This window comes from Microcebus murinus, chromosome 3, assembly GCF_040939455.1.
Source record: "Microcebus murinus isolate Inina chromosome 3, M.murinus_Inina_mat1.0, whole genome shotgun sequence".
NCBI lineage: Eukaryota > Metazoa > Chordata > Mammalia > Primates > Cheirogaleidae > Microcebus > Microcebus murinus.
In genome coordinates this window covers 31780392-31797191 of record NC_134106.1, presented here as the reverse complement: position 1 = coordinate 31797191, position 16800 = coordinate 31780392, and the positions used below count along the sequence as shown (strand labels likewise).

The 16800-nt window shown below is 33.5% G+C and overlaps 1 protein-coding gene across 7 annotated transcripts in view; it reads left to right on the top strand.

The window, feature by feature from the left end:
* The window catches only part of MAP4K3 (mitogen-activated protein kinase kinase kinase kinase 3), a 153327-nt gene that overhangs the window by 131387 nt on the left and 5140 nt on the right, over nt 1–16800 (top strand). For all 7 annotated transcript variants that reach the window (XM_012788510.2, XM_012788507.2, XM_012788509.2 and 4 more), the window contains 8 exons: nt 1657–1736; nt 1819–1879; nt 1961–2078; nt 5984–6042; nt 6844–6947; nt 11340–11511; nt 12414–12482; nt 12562–12654. In XM_012788510.2, coding sequence (XP_012643964.1) covers nt 1657–1736; nt 1819–1879; nt 1961–2078; nt 5984–6042; nt 6844–6947; nt 11340–11511; nt 12414–12482; nt 12562–12654 — 756 coding nt within the window. The remainder of the gene's footprint in view (nt 1–1656; nt 1737–1818; nt 1880–1960; nt 2079–5983; nt 6043–6843; nt 6948–11339; nt 11512–12413; nt 12483–12561; nt 12655–16800) is intronic.

The following is a 16800-nucleotide window of genomic DNA, read 5'->3' as shown; positions in this document are numbered from 1 at the left end:
TACGTAACATTGAAATTCCACTATATAGTTGCTGTATTTATATGGTGATGCCATATACTCAATGCCACCCCAACTTCCTCCAGAAATGTTCCTTCTATTGCTGTACAATAGTTTTATTTATTTTTTTGACACAGCTATTGCTGAAGGAATGTAGCTACTGAGGATCCCCCCCTCCAGGGTTTAGTGACCACTTAAGAGGATTTCTTACCTCAAAAGGGTCATAATCAAAATAGTTGTCATTAGGCACTAAGGACTGTGTGCCCTTTCACTATGTATCTGTATCGTATATCCATCTATGTAAGATACGCAGAGATGTGAATATTTTACATGGATGTGTATATTTATATGCACACACATTCTTATTAAATCTGAAAATCCATGGTAGGTACTTTTATTTCATCACTAGGGAAACTGACACTTAGGTTCATTATTTCATAGTTCAATTGATGGTAGAGAGCTTCAGTTTAAACCCTGTTCTGTCTGACCACAAATCTCATGCCATTAGTCTGCCAGTACTAATCTTAAATGCTGGTCAATTTAGGTATGCTCTTGACATTCAGTGTTGTTCTCAACATGCTTCCCTTTAGTCTGGAGAAGTTCTTGACCTTTATTTTATAAACAGATCAGACAGGACCATGGATAGGCTTTTAATATCTTCTAGAACAGCAGTCCACAAACTTTTTGGCACCAGGGACCAGTTTCATGGAAGACAATTTTTCCACGGACTGGTGGGGGGGTGGCTTTGGGATGATTCAAGCACATTTATTATGCAGTCAAACCTCTCTGCTAATGATAATCCGTACTTGCAGCTGCTACCCGGCACTGGCATCACCACCTCAGCTCCACCTCAGATTATTAGGCATTAGATTCTCATAAGTAGTGTGCAACCTAGATCTCTTTCATATGCAATTTACAGTAGGGTTTGCACTCCTATAAGAATCTAATGCCACCACTGATCTGACAGGAGGTGGAGTTTATGCCATGATGCAAGTGATGAGGAGCAGTTGTAAATACAGATGAAGCTTCACTTGCTCACCTGCTGCTAATCTCCTGCTGTGCAGCCCGGTTCCTAACAGGACACAGACCAGTACTGGTTCACAGCCCAGGGTTTGGGGACCATAGTTCTAGAAGATATTGAGTACCCTAGCAGGTATCCAAGTTTTAGTTAACTTTTTAATAGGCAGTAGTCAGATCCTGGTTGCTTTTTTTAAAAATCAGAATGCTTATAGTAATAACCCTGAAAAAATATTACGCTGTAAAAATATTTTGAGTCGGTGTCAGCTGTTCTTGATTTACATTCTGTATGTCATTTGTACATGATCCTCTTTTACGATGGTTTTAGGAAAAGGAACTGCAGATTCTCTGCCAATTCTTAGCTCTGAAGTGTGAAGAGTCTAGCATACCAGTCTTCAGAGCCTCCCTTACATAAAACTTTTCTTCACTGTTCTCAGGATACTATTTATAGATAGCTCAATTTATTAGTCTAGAATGTCTAACCTCTTTGTATTGAAATTAAAAACAAGTTTTTACTGCTTATAAATCTCAGTAATTCTTTTTTTATATATTAACATATATTTACTGAATTCTAGATTGTATAAATCCTTTTTAAAAGTATCTTATTTATCAAAATCAGTCAGCGAATTACTTTTATTTCAGATCAGTACTTGATATTTGGTGCCGAAGAAGGGATTTATACTCTGAATCTTAATGAACTTCATGAAACATCAATGGAACAAGTATGTTATTTTGTATATTCTTTTTTTATTATTTTGAATGTTATTATTTCTTATAAACTGTGTTTTGGTTTTTCTTCATCAGCTATTCCCGCGAAGGTGTACATGGTTATATGTAATGAACAACTGCTTACTATCAATATCTGGTATGTATTTTAGTTTATAAATACCTTATAATTGTTACTGTTTGTTATTAGTTTTTATGTCATATTTATTTTTCTCTACAGGTAAAGCTTCTCAGCTTTATTCGCATAATTTACCAGGGCTTTTCGATTATGCAAGACAAATGCAAAAGTTACCTGTTGCTATTCCAGCACATAAACTCCCTGACAAAATACTGCCAAGGTAAGGGCACATTTAATTATGTTTTCATCCTAAGAGATAGTATGTTAATAATATATTCTAATGAATACTTATGCTATAGAAAGTAAAAACACTCAGTTTTGGTTAAGAAAAATCATATCATAAGTAATATATTTTAATAAGTTTATTGATCACACTCTTGTTCTAAAATTTTTCTAGTTTATACTTTGCAATCACATCACACATTGTTCTCTCTGAAGTTTTCTGTGTTTCTGCAAGGTAAAAACTAATTTTTGCTGTAATTTGCTGTAATTTTACATCACATATAGTGCCTTTGGTTTTGACTTATGTATTTGTGCTAACTATAAAATTTATCTCAAAGTACAGTTTGTAAACCTAGAAAATCAAAATGATTTGGATCTTTTTGCATTAGGAAATAATTACTTAGAAGTTGAGAGGTTTTGCTTTTCTACTTTCAAGAATTTTTTATTATGCTATGTTCTTCCTTTTGTTCATTATAATATTGGACCATATTTGTTGACTAGAAGGTCTTCTAAGTCTTGTATGAATTGCATTTTATAAAAACTTTATAATATAGCCATTCTTTCTGTTTAGTGTTTGTTATAAAGCAACTAAAGTAAAACCTGAGCTTTCAAGTACCTTGAGACTCTGTTCTCAATTGCTGAGTTGATATTATAGTTAAGATTTGCCCCTTGTATACAAATCTTTTTAAAAATTAACCTTTTTGATGAAAATAATTTAAAAATATACTGCGTGTTTTTCTGTTTTCTTAAAATATATTATATTGAATATAACTGTTTTCCTGAATACTCAGAACTGTGATTATGAACTTGATTTATTATATTATCTCTATAGTTTGAGTTAAGGATGTGGCTCCTATAAAACTAGTGTCAAGAACTGGGTTGGGGACTTTCTTTCTTCCCATATAATTTATCTGCCCCTCTTTTTCTCTCAGCTGCCACTTTGTGCTACTATTTGCCTACTTAAAGCACTTCTCCATCCAACTTTCTAACTTGATAATTGTAAATTACTATGGGCATAGAAACTGACCACCATGCTTTCAAGTATATATAAGATACACATAAAGTACCCTCAAGGAATATAAGGCACATAAACTCTAATGCATTCATGTTTTAATATCTTTTTATTACAGTAGAGAGTTTTTTAGCTTATTTGTTTCTAGCTGTGTACAGTTCTTCCAAATTTTACTGAATATACCAGATGTGCATGAAGTGTCCTGTGTATAGATGAGTCAAAACTGAATAAGACACTGCCTCTTCTTTTAAGGAGTCTCCATATAGTATGATTTTACCTCTAAGAGTATTTTACCTCTGAGTTATTATTTCAGGGACTTTGATATAGTCAGTCTTTAGTGTTAGTAACAGCCAAAAACATGTCCTTCCCACTTTCTTGAGGTTCATTAGCTAGTAATTAATTACTATAAAATCTACTCTTAATTCTCTCACTTATTGGCAGGAAATCTAAAACCCTTTTGGGTGTGATAATATTTTATATATGTATTGGTGCCATTTCTTCTACTATACAGTAAACATAACTTAAACGTCGTTTGAGCAGTTCTTATTCTGAAAATGGAGAGCCTCATGGTTCTCCTAAAGATAGGTACTCATTATACCATATTAGAATTCTTTAGTAAAGCATAAGCTTTGGAATCCAAGAAGACTCGAATTTAAATCCTGGAATCAGTATACTTATTTTCTAGAGTTGTTTTGAAAATGATAAATTATGTATGTAAAGTACCTACCATGGTTTTCAATGCCAAAATAGACCCATTTTCATCATTATCAAGCATGGTAAATTGAACTATGTCTGTGGTGTACCCTAAAATATCCTACATTAAATACATTAAAAATGTTGGTCAACTTAGAATCCCAGTTAATTGGGTGCTGGCAAAATAAGTTTTATTGCATTTGGTAAAATCATGACTAAAATTAAAGCAAGTGTATAGATCACTGTAGAATATTAATTAAAATTTTATGACATTTCAGTGTGCTGCCCACAACTCTATTTTGAAAAGTTTGATAAAAGTTAATTCTAAGCCATACTTAATAGTTGATTGTTCTTGTTCTGGTAGTAGTATTCCTTGTGGTCTTTGAGAACCTAGCAGTTAATACTCCTGGGTTTTGACCAGTTCAGTAACTTAAACTGTAAGTTAGCTTTGGGAACCAGGAAACAAGTTTACAAGTGTAGACAGGTACATTAAACTTGTTCCCAGTGGAAATCTATCATGAGCTTGGTTCATATTTTTTTAAAACTCTAAAGAGCACTTTGATTCAAAGCATTTTGGTTAAGGGTATGAGGAATTTTTGTTTTAAGCTAGATGAAACTCCAATGTATATGAAAGAGATATTTTAAAATGATAAGTCTAATTATAATTAGATAATTATAAATTGAAAGGTAAAACTTTTCCTAATATAAATTAGTCAAGTGAGCAATGAAGTACTTTAAACAGAAATTTGAAGTCAGGATATTCTGGATTGCCATTATAATCATTCAGTGCCTCAGCATTGGAATAATTTCTGTGTCATTGTTTAGAGGTCATAGTATCAAGAATATTTTGATTCACAGCTTTTAACATCTTACCTTACAAACTCTGAATACTCTTCATTTAAATTGACACAGAAGCATGAAGAGAAGCAGTAGATTTTTCTCAAAGTTGAATCACTATGAACATTGGAGTCAGGTAGAGTAACACTAGACGAGGGTTTTTTCTCTCTAAGTTGCTAACTATAAGATCTTGAGCAAAAATCTAAGCCTCATATTTCTATGCTATGACTATCTCATAGTATTGTTGGGGGGACCAAATGGCACAGAACATGTAAAATGCGTGGCACATAGTAAGGACTCGGTATATGTTAGCTGTAATTATTATGGCCTTTCATGAATATAAAGTCAATATATAGAACATACTAAAGGTTAAATTACAGTACCATAGTGTGTTATATGTGCTTGGTTATTACTCTCTTGTCAATTGTATAGTGACAGGAACATCCACTAAGAAGATTCTTCTGAGCTTGTTTGGAATTACAGTGAATGTCATACATGTGCTGTACAATTTTATGTACAACTATACATTTTAAAAATGACTGATACAGAGCACTGACTAATCTTCGACATATTTATGTGTATAAAAGAAGTTTAAATATGTATACAGAACTGGAGATGTTTGAGGTTCACACAACTTGATGCACTGGCAGTCTCCATTATTTTAACTTTGATTATAAGTGACACTTGAGTGTATGTGTATTTTTTTTTAAATTGTAGTTTTAAAAAATAATTCAAAATGGATTTTTACCTATTAAATTTGAATCAGATGTCTGTGGAACTCCTAAAATCCCTTTGCAGAAAATCTGTATCCCACTTTTCCTGAGTAGAGAAATAAAGATGTCTAAATAAAAGATGTTCTTAAATTGTTGTAGTGGTAAGATGACTTTTTATATGACTTAAATTTATTATAAGTGCTAACAATATCTTTTCCCAGTTTTTGAGGTAACTTCTCATCGGTATCTTTTAGTAAACCAATCTTACTAATTCAACAAATCTAATCCCACCTGTAATTCGAGGTGCTAGAGATGCAGCAGTGGAAAAAAATGTCAGTTAAATTTTATAGGTATTTTCCTGTGTTATTTGTTCTTTTTGCATTTTTTTAAAGAAATCCCAAGGTCATATACTGCTGTAGTTTTTTGGTTTTGGTTTTGGCTTTTGTTTTTTTTGATCATATTTAAATCCTTAATCCATTTGGAATTGCTTGGGGGACATGAGAAAGCAACCCGATTTATTCTTTCTTTGACCTATTATGTCGGCACCAATTTTTTAGCTCATCCTTTCTCCATTGATCTGTAAGAGTACTATTGTCATAGACTGAGTTTGCCTACAATTATTATATACTCATTTTCTTTTACATTTAGGAAATTTTCTGTGTCAGCAAAAATCCCTGAAACCAAGTGGTGTCAGAAGTGTTGTGTTGGTAAGTAACCTGTCCAGTAAAAACATGTAGCTCCCCTGTTTTGCAGAGTGGCTAAGAAAACCCCATGAGGCTGCCAGAGGAGAAGGAAAGGTGCCAGGTTTTCCTTTTGTTTGCTTTGGCTGGGTGATTTTGCTGTTTACCTCCCCTCTGCCGTTTAATTATTTCAAATCTATATGACATTTATAGATTTTACTGTTGTTCTTTTTGTAGTTTTTTTGGTCTCTTTTTCAAATATATTTACTTTATGTCTTACCAGAAGAAAAGTACGAAATCTGAGGCAATTCAATTTTATTGTTTTTAAATCTGTATTTAAAGGTTTGATTACTGTCTATAATGTTTCCTAAGGACCATAACAGTTTAATAAAATGGAGGGCGATGGACAGGTGTTTTATTTTTAGAAAGAAAGCATTATCGCTTCTGAATATTACTGCCAAAAGCACCCTGTGAACCACCTAAATGTGTTGTATCCTATCAATTTGACTATTTCTCCCCAAATTTAGTTTGACCCTTTTTTCAAGATGTTGCTACTCAGCTAATTTCCCTGTTAACATATGACCTCATGTCCTCCTTCCTGACTCTCGACACCATTACAACCAGCAGTTTCATTTGTGCATGCAAATAAAAATCCTGCAAGTATTGAGGACATTTCCCACTATTACCTGAAACAGTATTTCCTTTTCACCTTGCTGTCTAATTAAGAAATTGAACTGACATCTAGCTTTTGTTTTAGAGCATGTAATTATTACTGTAAGAACTTTGTGTTGTGGTCAGAGAACTCATGTTTCTTTTTTGCCTTGACAGTAAGAAATCCATACACAGGCCATAAATACCTATGCGGGGCACTTCAGACTAGCATCGTCCTATTAGAATGGGTTGAACCAATGCAGAAATTTATGTTAATTAAGGTAAGCATGAAAGTCAGCCTATCACATTCTTAGTACAGAAGCTCAATTGACAACTTCTATTTTCTTTAGAAAAACATTTTTTCAGTTAATTCTCAAGTTTATTTAATGATTTTGGATTACATGGCAGGGTGTGAAAAACTGACCAATTATAAGGAACTCAGTTGGCCTGATAAAAATTTGTAAAGAGATTAGAGAAATCATTCAGTGAATGGCAGTAGGGATCTGAACACTGAGTGTCTCACATACACAGCCTGTTGTCAAAACCAGGTGCCAAAAGATCAGTGAAATGTTTTGAATATACTCTCTGGTTGATCCTGCTCCATCACCGCAGAGAAGCAATCTACAGGTTAGTGTTTGGTCTAAGAAGACAAGGGATGACCATAATAAGGGAGAATCGATTTGTTTTGATTATATGCCTGCCTATTAATTTGCCCATGTCTTTCCATGGATAATTGTTTTTCTTAAGTTTCTTAAGAATCTTTAATTAATGAATGACCTTTAAAATATTTAATATTATTCAGCTATAATCTACATTTTGAGGAAAAACTAACTTTTAAAATGTATGAAGTGCAGGCTCAGTTTACACCAAGGAAATACCAAATGAATTATTAAAAACTGTTTTCTTTGCTACTGTGTATGAATTAAGTAGTCTTATTTCATGAACATTTGATCTCTGAGTAGAAATTTGAGTCAGAATATAACTGGAGTGAAATTCTTTCTAAATTTGATAATACTGAATTAGGATGTTTAAAGTATTGACTTCCTGTTATTTAAAATCTTATATGCTTGACTAGAAAATCTAATTTAGTTTTCACATCAGTATTAACATCAAGAGTAACTAGGGCTATAGATGAGAAAATAGTTTTAAAAATTTGAAACCTATTGAAGTAATAGTAATTTCACAAATAAATTCACTGAAACAAAAATTCTTAAACCAAAAGCTGAGAGGAAAATAACCTTATAAATTTTCTAAAGCAGAGCTACTGAATATAGCCTTTTTATGGCAAAAATTATTTGTTCTCTGCTCCTCTTTGTTCTTGCCTGTCTGACAAAAGGATGCCTTATCCTAGATGGAATGGTGAAGTCTACACAGTTGGACTTTTCTGCAGCTGCTTCCTTCCCTATCTTCTTTCCTTTCCTTCCTTAGTCTATTTTATTTTATTTTATTTTTTTTGAGACAGAGTCTCACTTTGTTGCCCAGGCTAGAGTGAGTGCCGTGGCGTCAGCCTGGCTCACAGCAACCTCAATCTCCTGGGCTCAGCGATCCTACTGCCTCAGCCTCCCGAGTAGCTGGGACTACAGGCATGCGCCACCATGCCCAGCTAATTTTTTTTGTATATATATTTTTAGTTGGTCAATTAATTTCTTTCTATTTTTGGTAGAGACGGGGTCTCGCTCAGGCTGGTTTCGAACTCCTGACCTTGAGCAATCCGCCCGCCTCGGCCTCCCAAAGTGCTAGGATTACAGGCGTGAGCCACCACGCCCGGCTCTTAGTCTATTTTAGATATGTCCTTCCTGTTCCTTTCATTCCTAACCTCTATCAAAATGACAAAGTTTCATCATATCTGTTATTCACATATACTGATAGACTGATTAAAAACTCTGTTATGAATGAATTTTATGTGTCATCTGATATGTTAAACCATGTGTCCTAATATATGTAATGAAAGAGCCTTTTTTAAAATTTATTTATTTATTTATTTTTGAGACAGAGTCTCACTCTGTTGCCCGGGCTAGAGTGCCATGGTGTCAGCCTTGCTCACAGCAACCTCAAACTCCTAGGCTCAAGTGATCCTACTGCTTTAGCCTCCCAAGTAGCTGGGACTACAGGCATGCGCCACCATGCCCAGCTAATTTTTTCTATATATATATTAGTTGGCCAATTAATTTCTTTCTATTTATAGTAGAGACAGGGTCTCGCTCTTGCTCAGGCTGGTTTCGAACTCCTGACCTCGAGCAGTCCGCCCGCCTTGGCCTCCCAGAGTGCTAGGATTACAAGCGTGAGCAATCGTGCCTGGCTGAAAGAGCCTTTATTGAAGGAATTTTAGGTATGAAGAGCATGCAGTAGGAAATACATATTTTGAAGACATGGAAAGCTTAAAAATTACCCACCCATGGCTTCTCTTTTCCAGGTGTATGGCACCATGGAACTTAGCCTGGCTCTGACTAGTGAGGCCTCTTAACTAGCATTCTGAGTAGTAGACTTGCAGACAGTTCTGCCTACAGGTCTCCTTCAAGACCTTTTCACTCTTTACCTTTTCCTTAAACTCCCAAAGCTATATGCCCTTACCCACCTCTCTTCATCATAACCCAACTTTCCTTTAAGTGTCTCTCTGCTTCTAGACTTATATGTGTATCTTATTTCTATATTTGGCATTATTTCAACTAGTATTTTTGATATTTCTTTACTATAACTCTTTATCAGATGTGTTCAAAAATATTCTTATGTTTTCTGTGTTCTTCCTTCCTCTTAATGACATTTCTGATAGCTTTTGCTTAATTAGACTACATTTTCATCATAAATAAAAGTTAAAAATTAAAGACTTCCCAGCACATACTATGTACTTATTATAAACTAGGCACAGTGCTACTCACTAGCTCAATAAAAGTGACTAGAATATAGTTCTTGCCCTCAAGGACAATCACCAATAGCAACTGGATTTAAAGCTATTAGATGGAAATCCCTTCCGGTTAGTAACGTACACAACATTGCTCAGTTATTGTTGGAAGCTACACAGAAGTAGTCAAAATCTGTTAGGGTTTTTTATTTATTTATTTTTTATGCTAACAAAAAAATTTTCTAAAAAGCAAGCATTGTTTTCTTTCTGCCTTATTGCTCTTATCATATTTCAAAGAGAATTCTTAAAATTGTTTTACCTTATTAAAAATGTGATGATAAAATAAAAGGAAAAAAAATGTGACAAATTTTATCCAAAACCTCTGCTGCGGGGTAATGAGAACGCTCGTAGAAAGGAGGTTTGGAAAATGGATGAGGAAGTGTCTGTGCCTGTGTGATGGAGGCGCGCTAGCAGCCACAGGGGAGGAAGGGGTGTGGGAACAGGCGCGCACAGAGCTTCACGTTCTAGCCATGAGGACCATGTTGTATCTTCCACCAACTTAGAACTAGTAGTTACGGTGGTCCTATTACAACTTTTTATTTTCTTTAGAATTTACAAGTTGCCAGGTTAAAAAAATAAATTTAGTAGTGCTCTCTTTTTACTATGTAAGCATGTATACCTAAAGATTAGCATTAATATTACCTAATTTTTCAACAGTATGTGAGTAGAATCATAAAGTATACATTGATTTCTGTCTGGCTTCTTTTTTGCAGCATTGTACTTGTCTGGTTGTTGGATATAGCTATAGTTTGTTTATTTTCATTCCTCTATAATTTTCTGTGAATATGCCATCATTTTATCCATTCTACTGTTGACAGGCATTTGGATTATTTCTAGTTTTTTGTTATTCTGAACAATGCTGCTTTGAACATTTTTACTTTTGTTTCCTGTGCCTATGTACTCATGTTCTTTAGAATGTATGCCTGGGAATATTATTGCAGAGTCATAAAAAATGCATATCTTCAACAATAATAGATAATGTAATTAACCAATGTGTTTGTACCAATTTCTACTCCCCCACCAACATGTGAGCATTCATTTACTCCTCCCCGATGCTTGTTATTGTCATTCTTCTTAATTTTAATTTTTTAATTTTAGCCTTTTTGGTGGGTATATATAATATTTCATTGTGATTTTATTCTTTGATTACTAATGAAGTTACCATTTTCCATCTATTTTTCTGAACCTTCAAAATGTGAATTTCTTTTATTCTTTTGGTAGCAATATAAAAATAATTTTAAAGTTATATAAATTAAAATTATACTATAATTTAATTTTTTTAATAAAATCACTTGAGGCATGAGGCTAAATTTTTAAATACACTTAGGAGCTTTTCTTGCTAATTAACATTTGACTTCTCTCATCCATGTCTTCTCAATTGGCTTAGAAGGCAGAGGAATATAACTGAAGATGTATCAAATTGGGAGAAAAAAGGCTGCCAGAAAGGCTAAGGGGGACCGTGGGCCAGTCACCCAATTCCTGGACCTCAGTTTCCAACTCTGAAAAGAGAGGGTTGGATAGGTGACTTACAAGTTCCCTTCCAGCCTTCACATCCTCAAATTGTGTGATTTGTAACTTTAAAACTTTTTACAGTGGTAAACCTACCATCTTTATCAAGATACTTCATAATTTAGATTTTTCTACATACCCTGAATTTCTATTAAGTAGAAAGCTATTTTATATACTTTTAAAAGACTAGAAATTCTTTTGTATTGTCATAGTATTATTTGCTTTTGTTTTCCTAAATTTAATGTATTTTTGTTTCTTTCTCTAGCACATAGATTTTCCTATACCATGTCCACTTAGAATGTTTGAAATGCTGGTAGTTCCTGAACAGGAGTACCCTTTAGTTTGTGTTGGTGTCAGTAGAGGGAGAGATTTCAACCAAGTGGTTCGATTTGAGACTGTCAATCCAAATTCTACCTCTTCATGGTTTACAGAATCAGGTTTGTGATTTTTATGAATTATGCATATACTGGTTTTATAAGTAATAAGTTTACAATGTGTCTTATTAAGCAAAAACTGCATAAAAAGCCAGTCTTCAATAACTATGATTAAACTAGAAGAAGAGATGACTTTCTTTAAAATAGCTGACCCATGTGGTACATTTAAAACAATTTGGCCAAGCAGGTACATTGAGAGCACGTACACCAATTTTTATATTTAGTAATGAATATGATAGGGATCTGATCCTCAATGCCCTGTATTACGTGTATATTAATAAACATTTTTGCAGTATCTCTTACTATAAAATGAGGTATATACTTGAGTCATTTTATGATTTTTGTAAAACATATGACATTTTATATAACACAGTTAATCTCAAACGTGTATAGGTAACCCTTGAAGTCACATTTGTATTACTCTTACTTGGAAATAATTGCATTAATATGACCAATTGAATATCAGTTAAGGTACTTTTTCTAAAAACAAATAAATAAGTTTATTTTTAATAATACTGTTGATACATGGACCATAATGTGAGAAGTACATATATAGACAAATCTTAGGCTAATAGCAAAACTGATTTTTAAAAAAAGAAGAGCTGCATTATAGAATATTGTAAGTATGGTTTGTTTTACAGTACAGTCAGCCTTTCATATCCATTGGTTCTGCATCACCAATACTATTGACAATAGCTAACATTTACTATGTTAAGCAATTACATGGATTAGTACTTGCATCAGGATTTGAACCCAAGTAGTCTGGCTCAACCACTATGTATGTGTTATAAAAATTTATATCCATTTGAAATACCATTACCATCAAAATTATTTTTCTTGACTATCTGTATGCTTTAAATACTATGGTTTTTCGTAAGTTTACTGAACTTTTTTTTGTGTTGTAGATACCCCACAGACAAGTGTTACTCATGTAACCCAGCTGGAGAGAGATACCATTCTTGTGTGCTTGGACTGTAAGTTTTTATTTATGAATGTCTTCTTTTAATAAGACATCTTTTATCTTCATTTCTGAGTGACTTTTTCCCCTCCTAGGTTGTATAAAAATTGTAAATCTCCAAGGAAGATTAAAATCCAGTAGAAAATTATCATCAGAACTCACCTTTGATTTCCAGATTGAATCAATAGGTAAGTCAAAGTTTTATATTTCTTTGCATTATAAACTGCTTAAAATAATTTGGGAATTGTCTGAAATTATATAGAGATATAATTAAGGACTCATTTTATAAAAATATATGCTGTAATGAATATGAGGTCACTATTACCCTTCACTTTTATACATTCTCCAAAGTAGTTTAATAACTGTAGTGGAAATAATGTTATCTTCCTTGCAGATTTGGCATTTTCAAAAGAAATAAGTTAATTATTGTTTCTCAGCTGTGCACAGTGGCTTGGGCCTATAATCACAGCACTTTGGGAGGCAGAGGCGAAAGAATCATTTGAGGCTAGGTGTTCGAGACCAGCCTGGGCAATATAGTAAGACTACGTCTCTACAAAAATTTTTTTAAAAACTTAGCCAAAAGTGATCGCTCATACCTGTAGTCCTATTTACTTGGAGGCTGAAGTGGGAGGATGGCTTGAGCCCAGGAGTTCAAGGTTGTAGCAAGCTATGATCATGTGCTACTCTCCAGCCTGGGTGACAGAGTAAGACCCTTTCTCAAAAATATATATCATTCCTCATAACATAGTTATGAATTCCCATTTCTTCCAGACTTCTATAAAGTTTCCTTTTAAGTACTTTAAAATTTAGTATTTAGTATATCCAATTATATTTTGCTGTTGTACTTTCTGATGAGAGAATTTTAATTCTATGGAATTTCCTTCTTATCATTCTCAACATTTTGCTTGATAGGAGTTTTTTCTGGAAAAGCATTTCTGACAGAATCAGTATTCTAAAATGATTATATTTAGAAAAAATAAGGTGAAAATAACCATATATAGGATGGTGCTGGGAAAATCAGTGATAATTAATTTAACTATATACACTTATTCTGGTGTCCTTTAACAGTAAAATAAAGATATTTGCCTTTATATATGTTTGCAGAGGATAAAGCCAAGGGCAGACAGTTTACTTGTCTTATTCCTAGTTCTGTTTTCTTCTTTCCCCTAGCTAGAATGCCCCTTGCCCAACAAACAAGTGATAAGGATAAATTAGTTTTGAGGGACATCTGATCAAGATTTTAAAATGGAATCCATGCTAAAGAAGACACAGCAAATGTAATCCTAGCACTCAGGGAGGCGGAGGCGAGTGGATCTCTCAAGGTCAAGAGTTCGAAACCAGCCTGAGCAAGAGTGAGAACCAGTCTCTACTATAAATAGAAAGAAATTAATTGGCCAACTAAAACTATATAGAAAAAGTTAGCCGGGCATTGTGGCGCATGCCTATAGTCCCAGCTACTCAGGAGGGACTGAGTAGTCCCAGCTGAGTAGTCCCAGCTGAGGCAGGAGGATCATTTGAGCCCAGGAGTTTGAGGTTGCTGTGAGCTAGGCTGACACCACGGCACTCTAGCCTGGGCAACAGAGTGAGACTCTGTCTCAAAAAAAAAAAAAAAAAAAACAAGATCAACAACAGAAACTCAAAACAGTATGCAGGCCTGCTGAGCTTCAGGTGCAGAAGTAGATGACAGCTGGGCACCTGGGCAATAAAGAAAACTTAAAATGCCTCACAGGAGATGGGAAACCACAGCCAGGCTCATTGCCTGGTATTTAAGTATGACAGTTTTGTAGGTGATTTTTATCCACCCTTAAAGAAAGAGATAATCCCTATCCTATATACACTGTTTGAGGTGGAGACATAGAAAGAATTCTGAATAACACTGATGCTGAACTCAAACAAGATTAGCACACAAAATAAAAATTATAATCTAATCTTATGAAAATTGATTTTTGAAAATCAAAATAAAATGTTAGCAAATAAGAAATCCACCAGGAAAGCAAGGATAGTTCGACGTCAGAAAATGTATTTATATGATATACTACACTAAATATTAAAAGAGAAAAATCATGTAGTTGTTTTATAGATATATAAAAAAAGCATTTAATAAAGTCTAAGTGATTAAAGATTTAAAAAAAAATACTTCTTAGCAAATTAGCAATAAAGGGAAATGTCCTTCACTTAGCAAAAGCCTATTAAAAATATCATGTTTAATGATCAAACTAATTCCCATTACTGCAGAGAACAAGATAAGAATGCTTGTTATTACTACATTTCAGCATTATCTCATTAGACAAGAAAAGGGAAGTATGAAGATTAGAAAGGAAAAAGTAGAAAGATCTTTTTTTGCTAATGATATGATTAGCTACATAGAATATAAAACTCTATAAATACATTACCAGAGCTAATAAGAGAATTCAGAGTTGCTAGTTATGAGTTACACAAATTAATAACTTTCCTAAACAATCAGTGAAATTTTTCATAGGAAAAAAGATCCCTTTCACAATAGTAATAAATAACATGTATGAGAATAAATATAATTCAAGCATGTTTAAGACGATTATCTAGGAAATTCTGAATTATTTTTTAAAGGCATAAAAGAAGATTTAAACACAGAATTATATCATGTCCATGGGTGGAAAGACTCAATATGAGAACGATGTCAGTTCTTCACAAATTAATCCACAAATTCTGTGCATTTGCAATAAAAATCCCAACAAGGTGTTTTGTGCCATATGATAAATTGATCTTAAAATTCATATGGACCTCAAATAACTAAAAATAGAACTACCATATGACCCAGCAATCCCACTGCTTCATGTAATCCAAAGAAGGGGAGATTCAGTATGTGAGAAAGATATCTGCACTCCATATTTATTGCAGTGCTATGCACAATATCCAAGATTTGGAATCAACCTAAGTTTCCATCAGTGGATGAATGGATAAAGAAATTGTGGTACATATACACAATGGAATGTTATATAGCCCACAAAAAAGAATTAAATACTTACATTTGCAACAATATGGATGGAACTGGAGAACATTGTTAAGTAAAATAAGCCTAGCACAGAAAAACAAATCTCATGTGTTCTCACTCCTATGTGGGAGCTAAATATTAAAAACAGTTGGTCTCATGGAGACAGAGTAGAATGATGGTTACCAGAGGCTGGGAAGGATAGCAAGGAGGGGGGATAAGGTAGGGATGGTTAATAGGTGTGAAAATATAGTTAGATAGATAAAATGAACAATGTTTGATAGCACAACAAAGTGACTATAATCAACAATAAGTTAGGGTATACTTCAAAATAACTAAAACAGTGGAATTGGAATGTTCCTGACAGAAAGAAATGATAGATGCCTGAGATGACAGTACCCCTATTACTCTGATTTGGTAAATTTACATTGTATGCCTGTATCAAAACATCACACGTACCCTATAAAGATACACAACTATTATGTACCTATAATAATTAAAAACAAAAAAGAAAGAAATGCATATAGAAAAGCCAAAGACCAAGGATGGTAAAATAAATGTTGACAAATACTTGTTCTACACAATATTGAAACTTACTGTAAAGCCATGGTAATCAAGGCAGTGTGGTATCATCAACACAGGGATAAAGGGAAGAGAGGGCCCAGAAACAGACTCATATGTAAATGGAATTACAGTATTATCTATCAGTGGGGAGATGATAGACTATTCAACAAATGATGCTGGTACAAATGATTATCTGCAGGAAACAAAATTAGATTTCTTTGTCACTGAATACACAAAACTAAATTTTGCTTTATTTACGCCTTGTGTACCAGTAATTCTATGTTTGGGTGTCCAACCCAGGAAAAGTTTTGTGTGCATATTCAAGACGATGTACAAGAATGTTTTTGCAGCATTGTTTGTAATAAAGAAAATCTAAATAAGAAATAACTTAAATGATCATCATAAAAAATGTATGAAAGCTGGAAATATTCAATATAAAGTCTATATTGATAATGTAAATTTACAATGTAGTAATAATAAAAACAAACATGAGAATGGCAATAGTGGTTATCTCAGAGAGGAAGAAAAGGCTGGAATGGGATTAGGGGAGGAGTATATAGGAGATGCCAGCTGTATTTGTTTCTATTTAAAGCAAATATGGCAGAATGTCAGGATTTGATAGTTGAGTGGTAGATACCTGTGTGTTTTATGCTGTACTCTATGTTTTTCTATGTGTTTGCAGTATTTTTAAAAATTATTTTAAAAATAAATGTTTTCATTGGATTTTCTTTTTTCATATCAAAAAGATGAATAAGCTCTATATGTTTTTAAACTTTCAAATGTAAAGATGCCATACAAATAT